The sequence below is a fragment of the Misgurnus anguillicaudatus genome, chromosome 22 (genome assembly GCF_027580225.2).
Source record: "Misgurnus anguillicaudatus chromosome 22, ASM2758022v2, whole genome shotgun sequence".
Lineage (NCBI taxonomy): Eukaryota > Metazoa > Chordata > Actinopteri > Cypriniformes > Cobitidae > Misgurnus > Misgurnus anguillicaudatus.
Window position 1 is genome coordinate 41,035,271 of NC_073358.2, and position 21,089 is coordinate 41,056,359.

Genomic DNA, 21,089 nt, shown 5'->3' on the forward strand with positions numbered 1-21,089 from the left:
CCTCTGCATCCTCTGCCTCTACCACTAAAAAAGTGCAAAACAATAGGTTTAGGTTCTGCACATCACTGATTGAAGAAAAATGATTTGTAACTTTCAGCAGTGAAAAACTCATGCTATATTGGTTCCACCTGTTCCCTTAACATGGGTAATAAACCAATTTCACATCGTTTAGGGGTCTCATTTATAAAACTGTGCGTATGATCCTTACTAAAAGTCTACGTACTAGGGATGGGCAATATAAACGATATGCAATATAAACAATAGAAAATTGGCATACGATAGAGATTTAAAATCTATTGCACTATCGCGATAATGCGTGTTGATGACACAATCTACCCGCGAACTTAAGAGCCACGAGCTGCAGCCGAATAAACATGGATGAAAGCGTCTGTGAAACAGAGGAACTCGTGAAAAAGACCGATGCAACATCTATTTTTTGGATTTAAGCCATAAGTTACATAAGTTAACTGCTGCTCCACGCGCGAAATTGGCATTATGGTAATATACAATAATATATATGCTGTAGAGTGTGTCAGGCAAAAGTTCCAGCTAAGAGAGGTAACAAGACTAATCTGGCCATAACAGTTTACTTTTACATTTTAGCAGTTTGGCTTTTGTAAGGGTCTATATAACCTGTTCTGAAACGTGTCTATTGAAAGTATTATATCGCAATACATATCGCAAGAGGCTGCAATGTATAACGCAATATGTATTTTAGGCCATATCGCCCATCCCTACTACGTACGCACAAAAACCAAAAATGGCATGCACCAAAAGAATGTTAAGACCTATAAAGCAAGGCACTGTTCCCTTTGTGGATCGCAGATCGCCTGCAGGTGTTCGTGCATGGGTCGTCCTCGGGTCCCGCCCTGCAGGCCCATCTCTCATTAAGTTTTTTCTTTTATAGAACACAACCTTTGTGTGGGAACTGGTGTACGCAGATTTCCAGCCCCGTTTTGTGCATACGCCAGTTCCCACACAAAGGTTGTGATCTATACAAAACCGAACTTAATGGGAGAATGGGCTTGCAGGGTGGGACCTGGGGATGATTCATGTATGAGCACTTGCAGGTGATCTGTGGTTTGTAGAGGGAACAGTGCTTTGTTTTGTCTTGATATTTTTTGCCGTGTGCCATTTTTGGCTTTTGTGCATGCGTAGACTTTTAGTAAGGATTTATAAATGAGACCCCAGGTGTCTGGTTTTGTTGATAATAACGATGCCAATCATGCCATAATTGAAAAGGAAAATTTTGTAGGTTGTTTTTATTATATTACTGTTAATACACTGCATCTACATTTGTACTACTCTTATACTTTTACTACACTGCACATGTGTATGTATATACACTGTACATGTTGCCACCCCCCAGCGATTTTCTATGTAACTGTTATAATAATCTTAAACCATTTGTCTTAGATGCATTTTTGCTCTGCTATTTAAAGGCTACTGCTTAAACATTGCATATTTAATTTATACTACTGTAAACCATGCTACTTTCTTCACTGCATGTCTATACAATATACTACCTGTAAATAATCCTGTTATTTGAATAGTTTTTGATACCTTTACATGCACTATATTAAGCATAAGTTTAAGTTTTCTAAATATTAGTTGTGTTTATTCTGATTTAAAAATGTTTTATTTACATGCAAAGTTATTAAGCCTATAGAGACTTTTATTTTGAAATGACGGACTGCCGCGAAGATCGCGCATGCACGGATATCGAGCACATGGGGAGATCGCTCGTGCACGGAGAGAAGGAGCAACACGGTCACGGAGTTATATGATTAAATATAAAGTTAAAGCAGCTAAAAGTAATTTAGAGTATTAATAGTTGCCTGATTAGTGTAGCACACGGTTTATTTTGGATATTTTTGGATAGTTTTGTGTTTTTGGCCTTCTTTTATTTTAGTACCTGGTTGAAAGAGGCACAAAGGTTAGTCACGTGTATTTGTTCACTTTAATATAGTTAATACAGTCTTGATGCTTGCTTATAAATATTTTCTTGTTATACAAGTAATTTTATATTGTCTATATTAGATGTTATCTTTAAATGTTATAGTTTTGCTGTTAAATATCATCTTATTTACTTTCATTTTGTATATATCTTAATTATTTGTGAATGTTATTGTGTATTTTAGCTCTTACGGTGTTGTGGACTCAAAAAAAAAGGCAATGTGAAGTGAAATAAGGTGCATTTTAAGGAAAATAAAAACTGGAAAAAAGAGTCAAACGCAAACATCAGTGCAAGAGTCAACTTTATTTCAACCGGGCTGCTACAGTAAGAGCTTTATCTCATTTATTCTCTATGCTGATGTAAATGATGACTAGCCAAGGATCAGAACCATGCATTCCAGTGAAGGAAATGGAAACAGTTGAAACGCAACCTTCTCAAAGTAAAGCTTTAGATGATGAGCTAGAACATCATTCAGAAGGAGAAGGAAATGAATTACGCCGTTCTGTTCGCAAACGTATTCCAACAGAAAAAATGCTTGCATATCAGATGGAGATGTCTCAAAAGGCAGAAGGCAGGCTTATGCAAACATATGAGCAGTGGAAGGCTGAAGCTCGAAAGGCAAGAGAGCAGCTGAAAACAGACATCTCTGAGAGTGAATTAGCAATGCTTGTAGATACGATGGAAGGTGAAAGAGACAAAGTAATGAATGCATACATAAAGGTCCGCAGTGATGTCACTCCTTCCACAGATATAAGACGACGGATTGATGCTTGTGATGCGGTGACAAAGGACATTGTAAAGATGGCTTATGAGAGGATCTCGGGCGTTGATGGAGACTTTGACAGCGAAGCAGTAAAGGTGCGTCTTCGTGAACTGCTAGTTCGAGATTATGCTCGTTCTGTTTATGGCTCCACAGTGTCACGTATCAGTTCCAAACCAAGTCAGTCCTCATTAAACTCTGCGCTAAGAGCTAAACAAATTGAAGCGGCAGCAGAGCTTGCGGCTAAGGAAGCAGAATACGCTGCTATGATAGAGGAAAAGGAACAAAGGAAAAGAATTCAACTTCTAGAAGAGAAGCAAAGGCAAGAACTTAATGCTGAAAAAAGTGAGTTGCAAACTTTACAAGCAGTAAGGGAGGTAAGAGCAGCTAGAGCAAGACTAGAAGTTTATGATAAGGAAGAAACAATTCATTCTGGTAATCAGAACAGTGAGCTACAACAACATGTAAACCTCCCTATGCCAGAGCCTTTACGCGCAACCTCAGCTAAACCAATTCTGAATGAGAAAGCATCACCACCAACCAATGCTGATGTGTCTTACCTAGCACAGGCTGTCCAAGATAGCATGATGTTGAACAGACTTCCTATGCCAGAGCCTACCATCTTCAGTGGTGACCCCATTCATTTTGTTGAGTGGAAAACTTCATTCCAATCACTCATTGACAAAAGGCAAATCTCTCCAGCAGATAAATTGTATTACTTGAAAAGGTATGTCACTGGTCCTGCTCGTAAGACTTTAGAAGGCATCTTTTACAGAAACGATGAGGAAGCCTACCAAGATGCATGGAAAAGACTGCAAGATCGTTATGGACAGCCATTCATCATACAAAGAGCATTCAGAGAAAAACTTGCGAGTTGGCCCAGGATACAAACCAAGGACGCTGAAGGACTCAGAAATTTCTCAGATTTCCTAAATGCATGTACAGATGCTATGCCTCACGTAAAGGGACTGGATATATTGAATGATTGTGAAGAGAACAGAAAACTCGTCTGCAAACTTCCAGATTGGGCGGCTGCCCGTTGGAATCGTCAAGCCACACAAGCGTTGAGTGAGACTCAGAATTTCCCAACCTTTCATGACTTTGCGAGATTTGTTTCTGCAGAGGCTGAAGTAGCCTGCAACCCTATTACTTCCTACTCTGCCCTCCATGCTTCTGAAGCTAACAAAGAGAGACCTAACCCTAAGCTTGTTAGGAATAAAGCTAATGTCTTCCATACAAAAATGGTCACACAGCATGAGAATCCAAGGTTGTCTAATAAAGTCATTAAACCCTGTCTGTTCTGTCAAAGTGAAGAGCATCGAATTCATGATTGTTCTAAATTCTCTGTTAGATCTCTTGAAGAGCGAAGGCAGTTCATTAAGGAAAATAAGCTGTGCTATGGATGTCTGAAGCCCGGTCATAGTGCCAGAGAGTGTCGCTACAGACATACATGTAATACATGCAGAAGAAGACACCCTACATGCCTACACGATGACACCTTTGTTATGAGGTCGAAGCCTTCTACTAGTCATGCCTCAGAAAATGCACCTGAGAGAGTTGTAACAACGTCTTTGAGCGTAGAATCTGTTTGCACATCCACCATCACCTCAATGATTGTACCTGTGTGGTTGTCTTCACAAAGGGACCCAGTCTCTGAGAAACTTGTCTATGCTCTTCTAGACACACAAAGTGACTCAGTCTTCGTTGAAGAGGCAGTAAGTCAAGGTCTAAAGGTAAACTCATGCCCAGTTACTCTTAGGCTCACTACTATGATTGGGAAAGATTCATTAACATCAAGTGAAAGAGTGTCTGGTCTCAGAGTCAGAGGCTTTAATTCTACAATCGTTCTAGACCTTCCCCCTGCATACACAAAGCAATGCATCCCTGTGGATCGTGCACACATCCCTACCAATGAGACCGCCAGACACTGGAAACATCTCACTGCTCTAACAGATAAAATTCCCCCACTTCAAGATTGTGAGGTTGGACTCTTAATAGGATATAACTGTTCCAGAGCTCTAGCACCCAGAGAAGTGATCACTGGAGCAGACAACGAACCATATGCTGTTCGCACCGATCTTGGATGGAGCATTGTGGGCCCTTCGTTGAAGAATCACGAGTCAGTAAGTGGTGTCAACATATGTCACAGAGTATCTATCAAGGAAATGCCTTCTGTTACACCAGCAGATCTTATTAAATTACTAGAGTCAGATTTTAAAGACACTAATGAAAACACAAAGGCAGTGTCTCAAGAGGACATCATGTTCTTGAACAAACTAGAAGAAAATGTCAAAATGAACAAAGACAATCACTTGGAAATGCCCCTTCCTTTCAGACAGAGACCCTTCCTTCCAGACAACAAACCCCTTGCAGTGGTAAGACTTCAACATCTCAAGAGGAGATTTGAGAAGGACAAAGTGTATAAAGAACATTTTGTGAAGTTCATGGAGGAGATAATAGAAAATGGAGATGCTGAAGGAGACCTTGATGAAGGAAAGGAAGGAGAAAAATGGTACATTCCCCATCACGGGGTGTATCACTCGAAGAAGCCGAGGAAAATTCGCATAGTCTTCGACTGTTCTGCGAGATACAAGGGAGCCAGCCTAAATGATCATCTGCTCACAGGCCCTGACCTAATGAATAGCCTGGTTGGAATTCTTTTACGGTTCAGACAGCATCCAGTTGCCTTGATGTGTGATGTTGAAAGAATGTTTCACCAGTTCCATGTCGACAAAGCAGATCGAGACTACTTAAGATTCCTCTGGTGGAGAAATGGAGATGTCAACTCACCACCTCAAACCTTTCGAATGAGAGTACATCTTTTTGGTGCCTCGTCATCCCCTGGATGTGCCAACTTTGGACTGAAGCATCTTGCAAAAAAGGGTGAGCATTCACACTCCCTAGGCTCACAGTTCATTATGCGAGATTTCTACATGGATGATGGAGTTTCCAGTGTAGAAAATGCAGAGAAAGGAATTCAGTTGGCACAAGAAGCACGTCATCTTTGTAGTCTGGGAGGTTTGAGGCTGCATAAGTTTGTCTCTAACAGCAAGACAGTTTTAGAGAGCATACCATCCTCTGAACGTGCAACAGATGTTAATACTGTTGATCTTTCCCTCGTCAACGAACCTTTGGAAAGAGCTTTAGGCATTTACTGGCACCTGGATGATGACAACTTCATATTTCATGCTAATTTTAAGGACCAACCAGCAACCCGAAGAGGTATACTGTCAACTGTGGCCTCCTTGTTCGATCCCTTAGGGTTTCTTTCGCCATTTATACTGAAGGGAAAGGCTATTCTACAAGAAACATGCAGAAGTGGCATGGGCTGGGACGATCCCTTACCTGATGCATTGAATCCAAGGTGGGAGCACTGGAAGACCGATCTCGCTAACTTAGTAAAGGTCAAGGTTCCTCGTTGTGTTGTACCTGCTGGATTTGGAAAAATCACAAAGAAGGAGATTCATAATTTTTCGGACGCCAGTACAAATGGGTATGGCCAGTGCTCATACCTGAGAATCGAAAATGAACAAGGTGACATCCATTGTACTCTGCTCATGGCTAAATCTAGAGTATCCCCACTCAAAGTCACAACAATTCCTCGGTTAGAGTTGACTGCAGCGGTTGTGTCAGTTGCAGTAAATGATGTGCTGAAAGCAGAAATGAATCTTACTGATGCAGAGGTATATTTCTGGACTGACTCCCAAGTGGTACTTGGTTACATCAGTAACGAAGCTCGTCGCTTTCACACATTTGTTGCGAATCAAGTTCAGAGAATTCATCACAGTTCCACTCCTCAACAGTGGCGGTATATTCCCTCGGATGAAAATCCGGCCGATTATGCATCACGAGGCTTAAGCATTGATGATCTTGTCACTTCCTGCTGGTTCACTGGACCCAACATCTTATGGCAAAAACATATACCTCCTCCTGTGGATGTTAACCCTCAACTTCAAATGGAAGACCCTGAGGTTAAAAAGGCTACATCACTGATTACTCATACAGTAGGGAACACCTGTTTATCTGACCGACTCACAAGGTTATCTTCATGGTCCAAAGTCATCCAAGCAGTGGCACGCCTGCTTCGTAGAGTGAGAAAGGACAAGTCAAGTGATCACAGTACAGAAAACTGGGAAAGGATGGTAAACGTCTGAGCAAACCATCAGTAGTAGAGCGCCCAGTGCAGAAGTTGGTCCTGCTGCTAGAGGCAGCTTAACAACTTCATGTATCCTTTAAGCTTAGCAGTTCATAATAGATGATTAGTTCTTTGTTTTACTCTCATCTAAGCTAAGTAATGGTTAATTCATTTTAAAAATCATTCGTGATTTAAGTTTGAAATTATAGTCACTCGTGATTTTGGTGGGAGTGTAAATAACCCTGTTATTTGAATAGTTTTTGATACCTTTACATGCACTATATTAAGCATAAGTTTAAGTTCTAATTATTAGTTGTGTTTATTCTGATTTAAAAATGTTTTATTTACATGCAAAGTTATTAAGCCTATAGAGACTTTTATTTTGAAATGACGGACTGCCGCGAAGATCGCGCATGCACGGATATCGAGCACATGGGGAGATCGCTCGTGCACGGAGAGAAGGAGCAACACGGTCACGGAGTCAAAACGTTAAATATAAGATTAAAGCAGCTAAAAGTAATTTAGAGTATTAATAGTTGCCTGATTAGTGTAGCACACGGTTTATTTTGGATATTTTTGGATAGTTTTGTGTTTTTGGCCTTCTTTTATTTTAGTACCTGGTTGAAAGAGGCACAAAGGTCAGTCACGTGTATTTGTTCACTTTAATATAGTTAATACAGTCTTGATGCTTGCTTATAAATATTTTCTTGTTATACAAGTAATTTTATATTGTCTATATTAGATGTTATCTTTAAATGTTATAGTTTTATTGTTAAATATCATATTATTTACTTTCATTTTGTATATATCTTAATTATTTGTGAATGTTATTGTGTGTTTTAGCTCTTACGGTGTTGTGGACTCAAAAAAGGCAATGTGAAGTGAAATAAGGTGCATTTTAAGGAAAATAAAAACTGGAAAAAAGAGTCAAACGCAAACATCAGTGCAAGAGTCAACTTTATTTCAACCGGGCTGCTACACTACCAACCTTCCTTTGCAGTTTCTTCAATAAAAACTTCCTCTCTTCTCCTTTGTGCACTTTTTATCTTTGTGATATTTGTGAAATTGCTGTAGCACTGCCTGTGGTAGCTAGTGTTAGCTAGTTTGATTAACTTGTTTGTCGGTTCCTGGCTTTGTAACTTATATGCCTGTATTATTCTTGTGTACTGCTTTCTCTGCATTCAAGGTCTTTTTTCACAGAAACACTGATTAAATCAATTTCTGCCAACTTGTGCCTATGAAGGGAATGGTGGGTCCACTATCCTCAAATACATGCATGCAGCACTTCATTTTTTTGACATGTCTTTCCAGTAAACATGATAAAGCAGGGAAAGTAATTGTCTGTCTTGCTTTATGACGTTGTGTTTCCAAGCGATAACAGATATCAGAACGGTGTAAAAAAATAGAACGGTGAATTTATTAAAGATTACAAAAAAATGACAGGACATGACAAAGATGGTTACATAAAATAAAAACAGTAAGAATGGGCAACGTTACCTCTACATTCACATTTTGTGTCAAACTGAATATTAAAACTGCATTAGTGGCTAAAATTAGTTAACAAGTTCAATCTTTCCAGCGAAACTCGCCAGTTTGTTGACACGCGTCATCACTTTTCCACGCACGCTATTGGATGAAGGCAACAAATACGTCATGAACTTCGGACCCCAAACGTAGCTGCTTGCTCTATTCGCCGGGAAAATAACCTGGAGAAAGTTACCGATATTATAGTAATGTGCAAGGTGTGTAAGTGGCAACAATTTTTATCTGATTTGTTGAAAAGCGTAGCGGTTACATAAAAAAAACTGGGTTATCCATCACAAGAGATCGTCTGATAACACGAAATCTCCCCTCGGCCCACCGTCTAAAACACGTATATGCTAGGGGTGGAACAATACATGTATTCGTTTCGAACCGAATCGGTACGGGGGTCACGGTTCGGTGCATGAATTTAAACGGAGAATACACGGTATGAAAATAAAAAAACTTGCGTGCAAAATAATTAATGTAATGCGGAACTACTGTTAGATACGCGGGTTCTTTATGGACAGCTAATCTGTTGCCCCGCTTTAGCTCTGAAGCTCTGATTGGCGCCGATGCATCCGAGCTCCGCCTATGTATGCGCTCTATCAGAGCCCGTCTACATTCTGGCACTCTGCAGTTTTTTGTCACGTCGACCCCGGTCAAGTCAGTGAATGAGCAGCGAATGGCAAGTGGTGTTCCATAAGAGTTAGAGGCTCCGCCAGCCATCGCAAGTTTGGCAAAACTTCAGTTTTCCAGTCAGTTACAATAGTACAGGCGAGAGAGTGGTGGAAAAGACGAGGACTTTGCATCGGCGTTGTTCAGCAATTGTTAGGTATGTGAGTGGAAATGCATCTAATCAGGGCTCTCAAGTCTCACGCATTCACCTTGACAAACACGCATTTCAGTCAGTTCAAACGCCACACTTTGTATTTCTCACGCTGAGAAGTAGGAGATAAATTGTCCTGCTATATACAACAGGCATACGCAGGGCAGTTCTGTCGAGTTCAGCTGCTTTCATTTTTACGCGTGCTCAACTTTACGCAGCGCCATCAGCGTCAGAGTACCGCGAGAAATCTTGCGGAGGAGGCTGATTTCAATTCGCTCTCGCGTTACTCTGACGTCATCCACTTGTCGTTTCTTGCAGCGCCTCGTGAAGTCGAACACACCTATTAATGCATCCTAAGAGCTTTTTTTTTGTTCTTTAATACATTAATATGGAATAAGGCCAAAATGTAATTTTAAAATGTATTTAGGTAACACTTGTAATACAATTGAACCCATATTTGTATGAAAGATAAGTACAAGATTACTTATAGTGGTATACATTTTTGAAATACGAGATAGTATGTTAAATGCATTTCAGTTCATATTCATGACATCTCAAAATAACACTGATAAGGACACCTATGTTTTTAAGATTAGCTTAAGTTCTAAAAAAAATCTTTAATTTTTGTTTTGCTTTTCCCTCCATTGTACCGAAAGTGAATCGAACCGTGGCGCCTGAACCGAGGTACGAACCGAACCGGGACTTCTGTGTACCGTTCCACCCCTAGTATATGCCTTTATACAGCCAAAAATTTACTGTACCATTTTTATAAAAATAACATTACTTTTAGAGACATTTTTATCTTTAAAATAATAATTTGTTTTTTAATGATTTTTTTATTTTATTATTTAGTTCAAATACAGAAATTTCAAGTATAATGCAATAAAAAATGATGAATACAAAGCATTGTAAATACAGCTCAAAATGTGTAAATCGGAGAATAACAAGTATAACATGAAAAATACAAATGAATACAAAAATAAAAGTTTATGAATCAAAGTAGTTATAGATATTTTCAAAAACTTTTTGTTTTGTGATCTCATGTTTGAAAGGGTTTCCAAGTTTACTGCGAGGTCTTATAAAAGTTAATATAGGAGGGTTTCTTTTATTTATGTATTATGCATATAAAACGTCGACAAAATAATTTAATTATATAATTATTTCCAGAAAAATATGGGTTTTGGAAACAAAGTAAAATGTCGTTCTAAATTCTAATACTGGTAATTTCTATTTTAGGAATACCTATTTTGAAGTCAGTTCAAAATGAAATAGAAAAGGGGCAATACAAAAATAAATATTTAATATCTTTAAGTGATGTTTTACAAAAAGTGCATTTATCACAAACATTATGAATGTTTTTAATGATTGATCCTGAAAAAGTTGCGGTGGTGATTACGTCATGTAACCCGCGTTATACAGAAGGTGTCGAAGGTAACGTACTTTTGAATGTATTCTCAATATCATCATTGTTATTTTTACAGTGAAAGAAATGTATTTTGTATGGTGTTATATATGCAGCTAAATGTTGTGCTATATGAAGAGTTGCCATTAGGGGGCAACAGTGTTCTATATTAGAGTGAGTTCTGTACTGAATAAAGCAGTAAAAGAAGTGAGTGAATCAGCAAACAGCGGCTGTTTCTCAATTCCAAGAACGCAAAGAACGGACTTGCGTCCTCGTGGAGATCGGTCTTGCCAGGCGACCTTGGAAGAACGAACTCGGAAGTTTTGCCGCAATGACTTCTGGGGCGTAAAGCGATTTCAGCAAGTCTGCACTCGATGCATCCTCGATATCAAGAACACATCCGGGTATTTTCATGCGTCCTCTGTCCTTGCGTTCTTGAGAATTGGAATGAACTTCGACCGTTAATGATGACGTAGAGCGAGGACACGAGGACGCAAGATCGCTGAAGAACGCATATTGAGAAACAGCCATCGTGTGAGTGTTGCTCTGTGTGTTACGATAAAATTGTTTATATACATACATCAGCAAGCAACATAATATATAGTGATTAAGTTTATGGTTCGCTTTTATGCGGATCAGGAAGCTTTTCGCGTCCAATTGAGAAGACCTTACGGCACGCCCCATTCCTCGTGGCACGCCCCATTTCTTTCCGACCTCTTGCCACGCCCATTGCTCCAGTCTGCAGTTACCTCTACTTGCTTCTGTTTTGGCCAAGTTATTAAAACAAACAAAATGCTAAATATTTAGCTAACGTTGTTTTTTAAAGAGTCACAAGCAGTGGGTTTGAGCAGTTGCATTTAATAAAAAATATGTGTTACAATCGTCAAAATTGTCTAAATATTTATTTTTATAACTCATGTGTTTAGGGTGATCAGAAATGAATGAATGAATCAGTCAATAACTTACATTTGCAAGTTAGTTTGACAGTGTTAGCATAAAAACAAGACAATTTAAGTGGTTCTGCTTTTATTAATCACAAATTACTGAATGACTGAAAATGCAGCGAACACACTCTCGCTGATGCAGGAATTTTTTTTTTGAAAAGTAAACGTTTTTCTCCTGATTGCAGCAGGCAAACCACGCGATCCGGCGTCTTTTCGTCAGCTCCTGCACCGGCTTCCTTTGTTTTTTCCACGAATAAAAGCTGGAAAAACATATTCCGTTGTTCAGTTTCCTCCCTGAACGATCGCGTGACCTGCTTGATCGAGCAGTACTGACCAAACATATCGAAGTTTATTAAAATCTCGACAGTAAATACAAAAACAACCTCCAACACATGAACTCAAATACAGCGGGATAGGACACGTGCCTGCAAATATGGCGGATTACACATAATGCAACACCGCGTGACGTCAACTCCACATTCCCTATTACTGCTTGATGAACGCAAGGTGAACTCGTTTGTAGCGAAAAAACACCCAATCTGGCAACACTGCCACCAGGCTGCATGCGTCATTAAAACAACACTGACTGGACGCTGCTATCCAAATCCTGCCGCGCCACTCACATAGTTTAACATAAAATAACATCACATTTGTCCTAAATCGTTAACGATTAACAAAGGCTGCTTACTCATATTCTGGATCTTGAAATAGACTTTGACTAAGCTCGCGCTATTTAACGTGCATGTGCGGTGTGCAATAAGTATGGAAGGCCAACGGGGCAAAAACGTGTTAAAAATACGTGTTAACACGCACTACGTGTTAACGCGTAAATCACGTGTTAACACGCACTACGTGTTAACGCGTAAGTGCGTGTTAACACGTAAATCACGTGTTAACGCGTACCTACACTGTTTTCTTTACCACCACCTACTATGGAAGGCCATTGGGGCAAAAACGTGTTAAAAATACGTGTTAACACGCACTACGTGTTAACGCGTAAATCACGTGTTAACACGCACTATGTGTTAACGCGTAAGTGCGTGTTAACGCGTATATCACGTGTTAATGCGTTAGAAATCATGGACATGGAGTTTTACCACCATCTAGTGGTGTGGCGAATCTGACCTAAATACACAGAACGGACAGATAGATAGGATTGTAAATTGAAGTATTTTATCCTAAATATATATTTTTAAAAGTAATTAACAGTGAATAATGATCATAAATAGTTTACAGCTTGGACTATATATAATAATTATAGTATTATTTAATTTTGTTATAAATAATTTTGTTAGCTTTGTGAATTAGCCAATAGTCCCAATTTCTATTTACCTTGTTTCTAATGTCTTGTTCTTTTAGTACCTGCCTATGGAAAGAATTATATTCTTAAAAATAGAGGTGTTAAATGATGACACAGTAGTGTCACACAATTCTTATAAACAGTAGAGGATGATTAATATTGCAAGAAAAAATTATTTAAACACTACTTAACCACAGGTAATCTAATTAAGTTTATGTTAATAACAATTGGTTAATAGCAAGATTATGAACGTAAATGAAATGTATGCTCAAGCAGATGGTACATCTGCATCATTTTTGAACACACACACACATTATGATGTTCTACGTATGAAGTCTTTGGACTACCTGCCATCATGATCTGATTGCACTTAAAGCTAGTTCAACTAGTTTATAAATGCCTTATAAAATTTGTTTTTCACTAGTGTCATACACATATCCTTAATAATACAGTATAGCAATACCACACTATATACCGGTAATTACAACCAATTTAGCATATGAATAACAGATGGAACTCTATATGAATGGCCTAATGGGAGAACATCAATGTCATTGTATAGAGCAGTTAGGCTTTAAAACATGCTTTTTGAGTTTAATTAATAATCTTATTTTGTCTGAAGGAGGCTCTCTACTACAAACCTTTTAAGCTTTTTTTTTTTACTTTTTGGCACGCGTTGCCTCAGACAAAGTTTCCATATCAGAAAGTATGTGTCATAGATCAATCTGAGGCTTCCAATGGATTAGTCACGCTCAGACTGTTTCTTTGTCATAGTAACTAGAACTACTCTGCAGCAGATACTATTATGCAAATGTAATAAACTTTTGCTTTTTTTCTGTGTATTTTCTGATCTATAAGACACTTTGGATGAATGTATATGCTAAATGGATAAATGCATATGTGATGACTGGAAAAAAAGAAGAATGGCAATAAAACACATGTCTTTAGCTTTGATTGGAATAAAAAAAAAGTGCTTTCTTGTTTTCACCTTTAGCACCTTTTAACTCCAAGCAGATATGAGACAGATAGGCTACTCACTACTGGGGGCTGCAAGAATAAAACAAAATATTTATTTTTGATTATGCCCTCGATAATCATGATAATTAATGTTGATTAATAAACTATTAAAATGCTTAATTGCATTTTTATAGGTAATTCATTTTATAAGCTAAAACGTTTGAATGGTTTTTGCTTGCTTACTAATTTAAGACATCACACTAACTTTCTGAGTGACATGGAAACAAAAGGTTTTTCAAACTTGGACTAAATTGTATAGAAATTGGCTACACTGCACAATAAAAATCCCTTTATAATGGATGACGTGGGGATTACTTGGCCCGTCTGAGTCTGACCTTTGGATTATAATCAGTACAATCAATGTACAGTAGAGAACACAGCAAAATTGTATTGGGAGCAATTTAGGGGCGGTTTCCCGAACAGGGATTAGACTAGTCCTAGACTAAAATAAATGTAAGAGCTGTACAAACTAAAAAAAAAATGCATTGACATATCTTAAAATACATCAGTGCTCTTTGTTTTGCCTTAAAATGCACACAAGTAATGTTTTTGGTAAGGTATGTTTGTTTATTCTTTCCTAATTAGGCTTAATCTTGGTTTAAGAAAACCCCTGTCCGGGAAAACACCACTTAGTTTGTCATTTAGTGTTTTGCGTTCATATTCTTAACTTTGGACATAGATTTATTAATATATTATTAAAATGATAAGATCATTAATGCATTGTCGGTAAACCATGCTTTCAATGAAACTGGCTTTAAAAACAATGTAATAAGTTACCTATCCATTTATCAGATTTTCACAAGCAAGCACTGGATTCTTGGAAACTGGCTTTTAAACACAATTTTTCACCTCACAAATGCATTGTATGGAATAATCAATATATCCTATATAAAAACAGGACGGTATTTAATAAAGAATGTGTAGAAAAGAATATATTATTGTCACGGTGATCCGTGTCATGTTTTATGTCTGTTCCGATTGTCGTCACCTGGACTCTTGTTAATTAATTACCTGCCTCATCACACCTGTGTATCGTTAGTCTGTTTGTATATATACCCCTGCCTGTTGTATGTGCACTTGCCGGATGATTGTCGTTACTCTCATGTCTGTTCTTGTTCCACGTTTGATGTTCCTGTGTTACTTACTTGCCTGTTGTTTTTACTCCTCGTGTTTTGTTTATTTATTAAATGTTATTTATTCAACCAGAACTCTGCACTTGCGTCCTCACTTCCTCACTCCTGCATCCCAGTCGTGACAGAATCATCCGGCCATTATTGGACGCAGCGAGTTCACGGAGGGCGGCTCCCCAGGAGTTTCGTTGAGGGGGAGTAGTGACATCGGGGTTCATTCCCCATCAGCCCCCATGTCTCTTGGGGACCACCGTGAGCGATCGCTCGCTCCTGCGGGAGGAGGATCGGTCCAGGCGGTCCCCCAACGGTTGAGTCGTCGTCGACGGTCCCTCGGAGGACCACCATCCTGCTCGCAGGAGGATCCGGAACGGACCACGCCCGATCATTTCCCCGGGGTGGCTACCGAGCGAGGGTCTCCGTTTCCGCGAGGGGATGGGAGAAGATTTCCGGGGGCATCTGATCGTCGACGATTCCCAGGAGGGGGGTAATTCGTCTGCCTCGGTTCTCGGAGCGATCGCTCCGGTTCTCCTGGCGCAGTCCGGCCAACCGTTCTGTTGGTCTCATCCCGGCGGCTGCCGGCTTCGCCAGGGTCCCCAAGCCCTCCACCCCTCCCTTAGACTCTCGCTACCAGACTTTGTTTTTGTTTTGTGTTTATGTGAGTGTCTGGTAGCCACTCGTAGAGGGAGGGGTTATGTCACGGTGATCCGTGTCATGTTTTATGTCTGTTCCGATTGTCGTCACCTGGACTCTTGTTAATTAATTACCTGCCTCATCACACCTGTGTATCGTTAGTCTGTTTGTATATATACCCCTGCCTGTTGTATGTGCACTTGCCGGATGATTGTCGTTACTCTCATGTCTGTTCTTGTTCCACGTTTGATGTTCCTGTGTTACTTACTTGCCTGTTGTTTTTACTCCTCGTGTTTTGTTTATTTATTAAATGTTATTTATTCAACCAGAACTCTGCACTTGCGTCCTCACTTCCTCACTCCTGCATCCCAGTCGTGACAATTATGTATTTCAAAATTTTTACTGACGGGACTCTTATTAGTTATGAAAAATTTAGTCAAGAAAACAATATTAATATTACTCAAAGAGATTTTCTGAGAATAATTAAGGGTATTTCCCCAAAACTTCTACAGCTTATCAGATCATCCTTACAATACTCTCCTTTAAGGGAAGACATTCCTCGAATAATGATAGATGGTATTGAATAATATTCATATCAGAAGAACATTACTCTCTATAAGTAGTATTTCTCCTAAAGCAGTGTCTTCATGGAAACGGTTATATCCTTCTGTATCTTTATCTAACATATGGTGTATTCATAATAAGTTTGTGATACCAAATAAAGTCAAAGAAATCCACCTTAAAATCCTTCATAATTTTTACCCCTGCAAGTTATTTTTATCTAAATTTATGGATATTCATCCAGAGTGCTCTTTTTGTGGTTCTGAAAATGAATCAGTGATTCATTTGTTTGTTAAATGTCCCTTTACAACACCATTTTGGAATGAAATTTCAAGATTGATTTTTACATCCTTTAATAATCTTATTGACTTCACTGAAGAATTGGTCCTGTTTTTGTCATGTAATACTGGTTCTGTTACTTTAAACAATACTATTAATATCCTGTGCTTGCTTGGAAAAGGTCATATTCATAAGTGTAAAGTTACAGCCTCAAAACCTAATTTTATTGCATTTTGCTCAGAATTAAAAGGTTTAACTGAATCTCTTTGTAAATTAAAGAATAACAAAAAAGCAGTTAAATCATACCAGATATTAAATAAGGTTTTGAAGTCACATGTAATTTGAGATATGATATTTAGATGAACTTTCCTACCCCCTACTTGAGTAAAAATATAACAATTATTTTATGTCTATGCATGTTTTTTCTTTATTTATTTTCTTTATTTATTTTATTATTATTTGTTTATTATTTCATTATTATTTTTTATAACTGTAAATCCCTCATAAAAGAATGTTTGTTCTTATTACTTTATAATACTATGTTATTGTATAATACTATTTGTATGTATAATACAAATGTTAATTGTTACTGACATTATGGTAATAATAAAAAAAACCAGAAAAAAAAACTCGTTTTAGTCTTTGTGCATTGCATGTCGTTACCACTAATGAGCACAAGATGGCAGATGACTTCTTCGCCACTATCATTTTGAGTCGTATTTTAAAGGAAGATTTACAAGCAATAGCATGCAATGATTTTACTATAGCCAACTTATTAAATGAAGATCCAAAACCAGGAAGTCAAATGCAGTTTGAGATTTATTAAGAAAAGTGTGTTATATAACAGGATATAGAAGAGGCAGATCATTATTTTCACACTCCATCACAGCAGGTGGCGGTATGCACCTTTAAAGTTGGTTCGTAACCCGCCATTAAACCAAAAGAAGAAGATGAAGATTGTAACGTCAGCTCATCGTAAGCATTAGGTAAGTGCTCGCTCACAAGCTTATGAATAATTATATTGCAGCGAATGCGTTACGACAGGCACTGTCATTGTGTGAATAATTAATGATATAGTGATCCAAGCATTACGTCGAGTTTGCCGTAAGCTTACATCATAGCCATCATAAGCCAGGTTTGCTGACGTAAGGGTAACGTAACCACACGGAAGAGCCAAAAAGTACTATTGAGGAATACAAACGCAAAAGCAGCAGCAGTAACAACAACAGAAAACAGTTTTGTTAGATAAATGGCCTTGGGCAAAAGTCTTTATAACTGCAATCACATAAGTTAGTGGAAACAGTGTCAGGCTTTCCCAGATGGAGACAATATAGTGAGGTAAAATTTTAGTGCTGTTTAAATGAATGCGTTGTGTTTGTTATTCATTTAAAAATATGAACATAAAGTTATGACTCATGACAAACTGGCAAGAGAGTTGATAACACAGATCTGTCCAAATATGAGGGAAACTATATTCCTTTGTAGGCCTACTGTGTAGCATTAATAGAGTAAGTTGGTCTAAATAATTTCCTTGTTGATTTTACATTAATACTATGATTTTACATTTGAATAACCATTGTTTCAAAAATCATAAAAACAAATCTGATTCTAGTTATTACTAATACAAGCAACTTTTTATGGTTTTCTATATGCTTGTCTTTCACAGATTATTCACCCAGTGTTTATTCACAAGATTGACCGAAGCTTATTTAGATGACCAAATTATGAACAATGACCCACCCTGAGGCTGTAAGAGTGTGCCTGATGAGAGAATGCGTACTTGAACCAGTTATAGGACATAATATATTCAAGAAGACCAAGCGATCCTTATAGGACTACATGCAAAGCAATGTACTCCAGACCGCACAACTGGACATACAAGTACTTTTTAAAAAGCTCATTATTCTTCTTAACTTAAACATGCATGCTTATTCTTTCTACTATTGTCTGTTTTATTATTAGTAAACAGTTTTGTTTTAAATTGTTAAAACATCTTTATCCTTTTTCAGATTATATTTTTGTTAAAGATTTTTTATTATCTACATGTCATGTCTGTGTTTATTTCAAGTGCAAACAGTAGAACTGTCACAAATGAATATATCTATGACTTTGCACCTGCACTTAATTTAGACATTTTTAAGCATTTTAGGTCAAAATCAGAGTGTAACTTTTACTTTTCATACTAAATGAAATATTCAGCCCCAAATAGCACTTGATTACAGAAGAGTTTTAACTTGTTAACCTGACCGATACAGCAACCATCACACCAAACATTCCAAAACCTGTTTCATTAGATAGAAACAATCAATGAAGTTGGGCAACCAGTATCTGATTGAATACTCTAGCTCAAAGTGTGTCACAGCTTTGTTCTGATCGGTTGTTTCTGTTTATGTGTTTTGTACTCTGTGTGTTTTGTCATTGGTTTGTTTTGACAGGTGGCCATGCACGTACCAGTCATTGTCTTAAGCCCAGGATACACTGCAAGATTTTTGCTCTCCTATAATATCATTACCTTATCACACTGTGCGACATGGATCATTTAAACTTGGGTACGACAAGCATGTAGACTGTATAATGATGACACCTATTGACTCATAGGTTGTGACGACTGTGACTCCAGTTAAGTGCAATGTCACCAGCATGTGCTAGTGTTAAACAAATACTGGTACGCTGGTCGACATAGGACCACCGAAGAGCCACGATCACAGAAATTGCCACAAATGTTTCACGATGGTAATCTTTCGTTTGGGACCGCCAAAAATCATGCAGTGTATCCCAGGCTATATGCTCCCCTCCGTCTAGTCATCATCTCATTAATTATGAGATGCGCTGTCAGTGCTTTTTCTTTCTGACTCTTCTCTGTTCTCTCCAGATTGTGCCCTGATGCCATCTGCCCCGTTCTCCCAGCCTCATCTTCCCTCTCTATGCCTAGCTTCACATCGGTTGGCTCTTCTTTGGCTCTCTTCATCCCGTCTGCCTGCCTCGCTGCTCTCCCTGATAACATTTCCTGACTGATGCCTTGCACTCTGACTCTTTCTGCAAGGTGCCATTCTCAGCAGTGACTCAATTTAGTGCCACCCTGCTGCTTGGTGAGTCTCTGCATTCTGGAATTGAGATTTTCATTGCCCATTCAATAAACTGTTTTGTGCCTACAGTTGAGTCTGTGACTTTTTTTTTGACCAAGTGATGTAAGTAAGGTCTCAACTTTATACCTTTTAATATTGATTTCTAGTTACACAGTTGTCTTTATGATGGGCCTAGCATTTTTTAGAGAGTCTGTATTTCTGTTTCCTATGTCAATACTACCTATTACAATGTTTTTGGTTGAAAACAAATATAGGCCTTTGTTGTTTTGTTGTTTATGGGTTTTATTAATAATCAAATATTAAATAAGATTCATTTATAACTGAGCAAAAAAATAAATCCTTTTGGAGTTTATATTCCATTATAATTTGCCTAATTCTTACTAGAGTACATGTAATAAAGTTCTGTTTTCTTTGTCATGTATGTTTTTACTACAGTACATTCTGATTGTATGAAGTTATAAGACTTAACAGTTTACAGGCTGTGATGTGCATTAGGCCTACATATACTAACATTCCTAGGTCATCCATTTCCCAGGGCAGCACAATAAACTTTACCATTTATGTGTTGCAGGCATTGCACTTCTGAGGTCATCACCATGTTTCTTCAGCCAAACAAAATGATTCTCACCAACCACCCCGGCTCTGCTAAGCTTGATGTTGGAAGTCTGCTGTTTTTGAAGCAGGGGACCACTGTCCATTAAAGGCTTCATAAACCATTTAACAAAATCACATAAGATAGTGTAGTTCATACTTCATGCGATGTGCCATACAATGGAAGGGCCATGTTCCTTATCACATCTGGATACTGCAAAGCTCCTGTCTCCTCAACAATTTACGAACTAATCAATTATTAAATGAAGAAATGCTATGTAAAAGCAAAGATATTTCTTTCCCTGGGGATTTTGAGTCTTAAATTTAGTAATTACTGTTTTATGGAATAAATAAAAGTTGAATATTACGTTATTTTAAAAGCATCATGTATCTTTTTCATTTCTTATGTATTCTACATAGTATTGTGTCAGGCACTTAAACCCTTATGAAAAAGGCCAAGGAAAATAGAGAGCATCATATCAAAACAACTGTTTATTTGCACATGCAACATTAAACTATGTTATACATCTCTGTTTTCATTACAATATTGAACAGGATGAGTATTTGGAGTCTACAGTACTGCTTGCTCCATCTCCAGCAAAGATGAAAACATCCCGAGAAAAAGGACTCATTCACACAGCTTTCCTCATTTTACCACCTCGACACATTTTACACCGACAACACAGCATCTGGAGGACGTATATGATCCTCACCAGTGTTATTTATTGTTTTTCCTGTGTGTGTCTAATGATGATAAAAAAATTATAATTGATCAATTATACTTTGAAGGATAAAGCAAAACTACTATATTTACTATAAAGCTATCTAAACCAATAGCAGCTTCATAAGACTTAAGGTGGTTATCAAAGGGACTAACAAACAAATATAATGCATATGGGTTGACCTGTGAAAACATAATGTCCTGTTTTCATTTGTCAGTTACCAGT

The 21,089-nt window shown here is 38.0% G+C and overlaps 1 protein-coding gene and 1 long non-coding RNA gene across 3 annotated transcripts; both read left to right on the forward strand.

Moving 5' to 3' along the window:
* The first annotated feature begins 1,534 nt into the window (after positions 1 to 1,534).
* Positions 1,535 to 7,834, forward strand: LOC129452269 (uncharacterized). Its single transcript, XM_073860595.1, has 2 exons — positions 1,535 to 7,490; positions 7,696 to 7,834. The coding sequence occupies exon 1, from the start codon at positions 2,321 to 2,323 to the stop codon at positions 6,869 to 6,871; it is 4,551 nt and encodes a 1,516-aa protein (XP_073716696.1). The 5' UTR covers positions 1,535 to 2,320; the 3' UTR covers positions 6,872 to 7,490; positions 7,696 to 7,834.
* Positions 7,835 to 17,120: 9,286 nt separating this feature from the next.
* Positions 17,121 to 20,624, forward strand: LOC141358830 (uncharacterized). 2 transcript variants are annotated; one of them, XR_012365296.1, is made up of 4 exons: positions 17,121 to 17,451; positions 18,132 to 18,346; positions 19,338 to 19,653; positions 20,123 to 20,137. It is a non-coding gene; the product is annotated as an uncharacterized lncRNA (long non-coding RNA). The 2 variants fall into 2 exon arrangements; XR_012365295.1 differs by having other exon boundaries at positions 17,127 to 17,451; positions 19,338 to 19,554; positions 20,123 to 20,624.
* Positions 20,625 to 21,089: the final 465 nt, after the last annotated feature.

Bases quoted from the DNA above. Each gene is read 5' to 3' on its own strand.
- LOC129452269 (XM_073860595.1), top strand. From the start codon at position 2,321: ATGATGACTAGCCAAGGATCAGAACCATGCATTCCAGTGAAGGAAATG.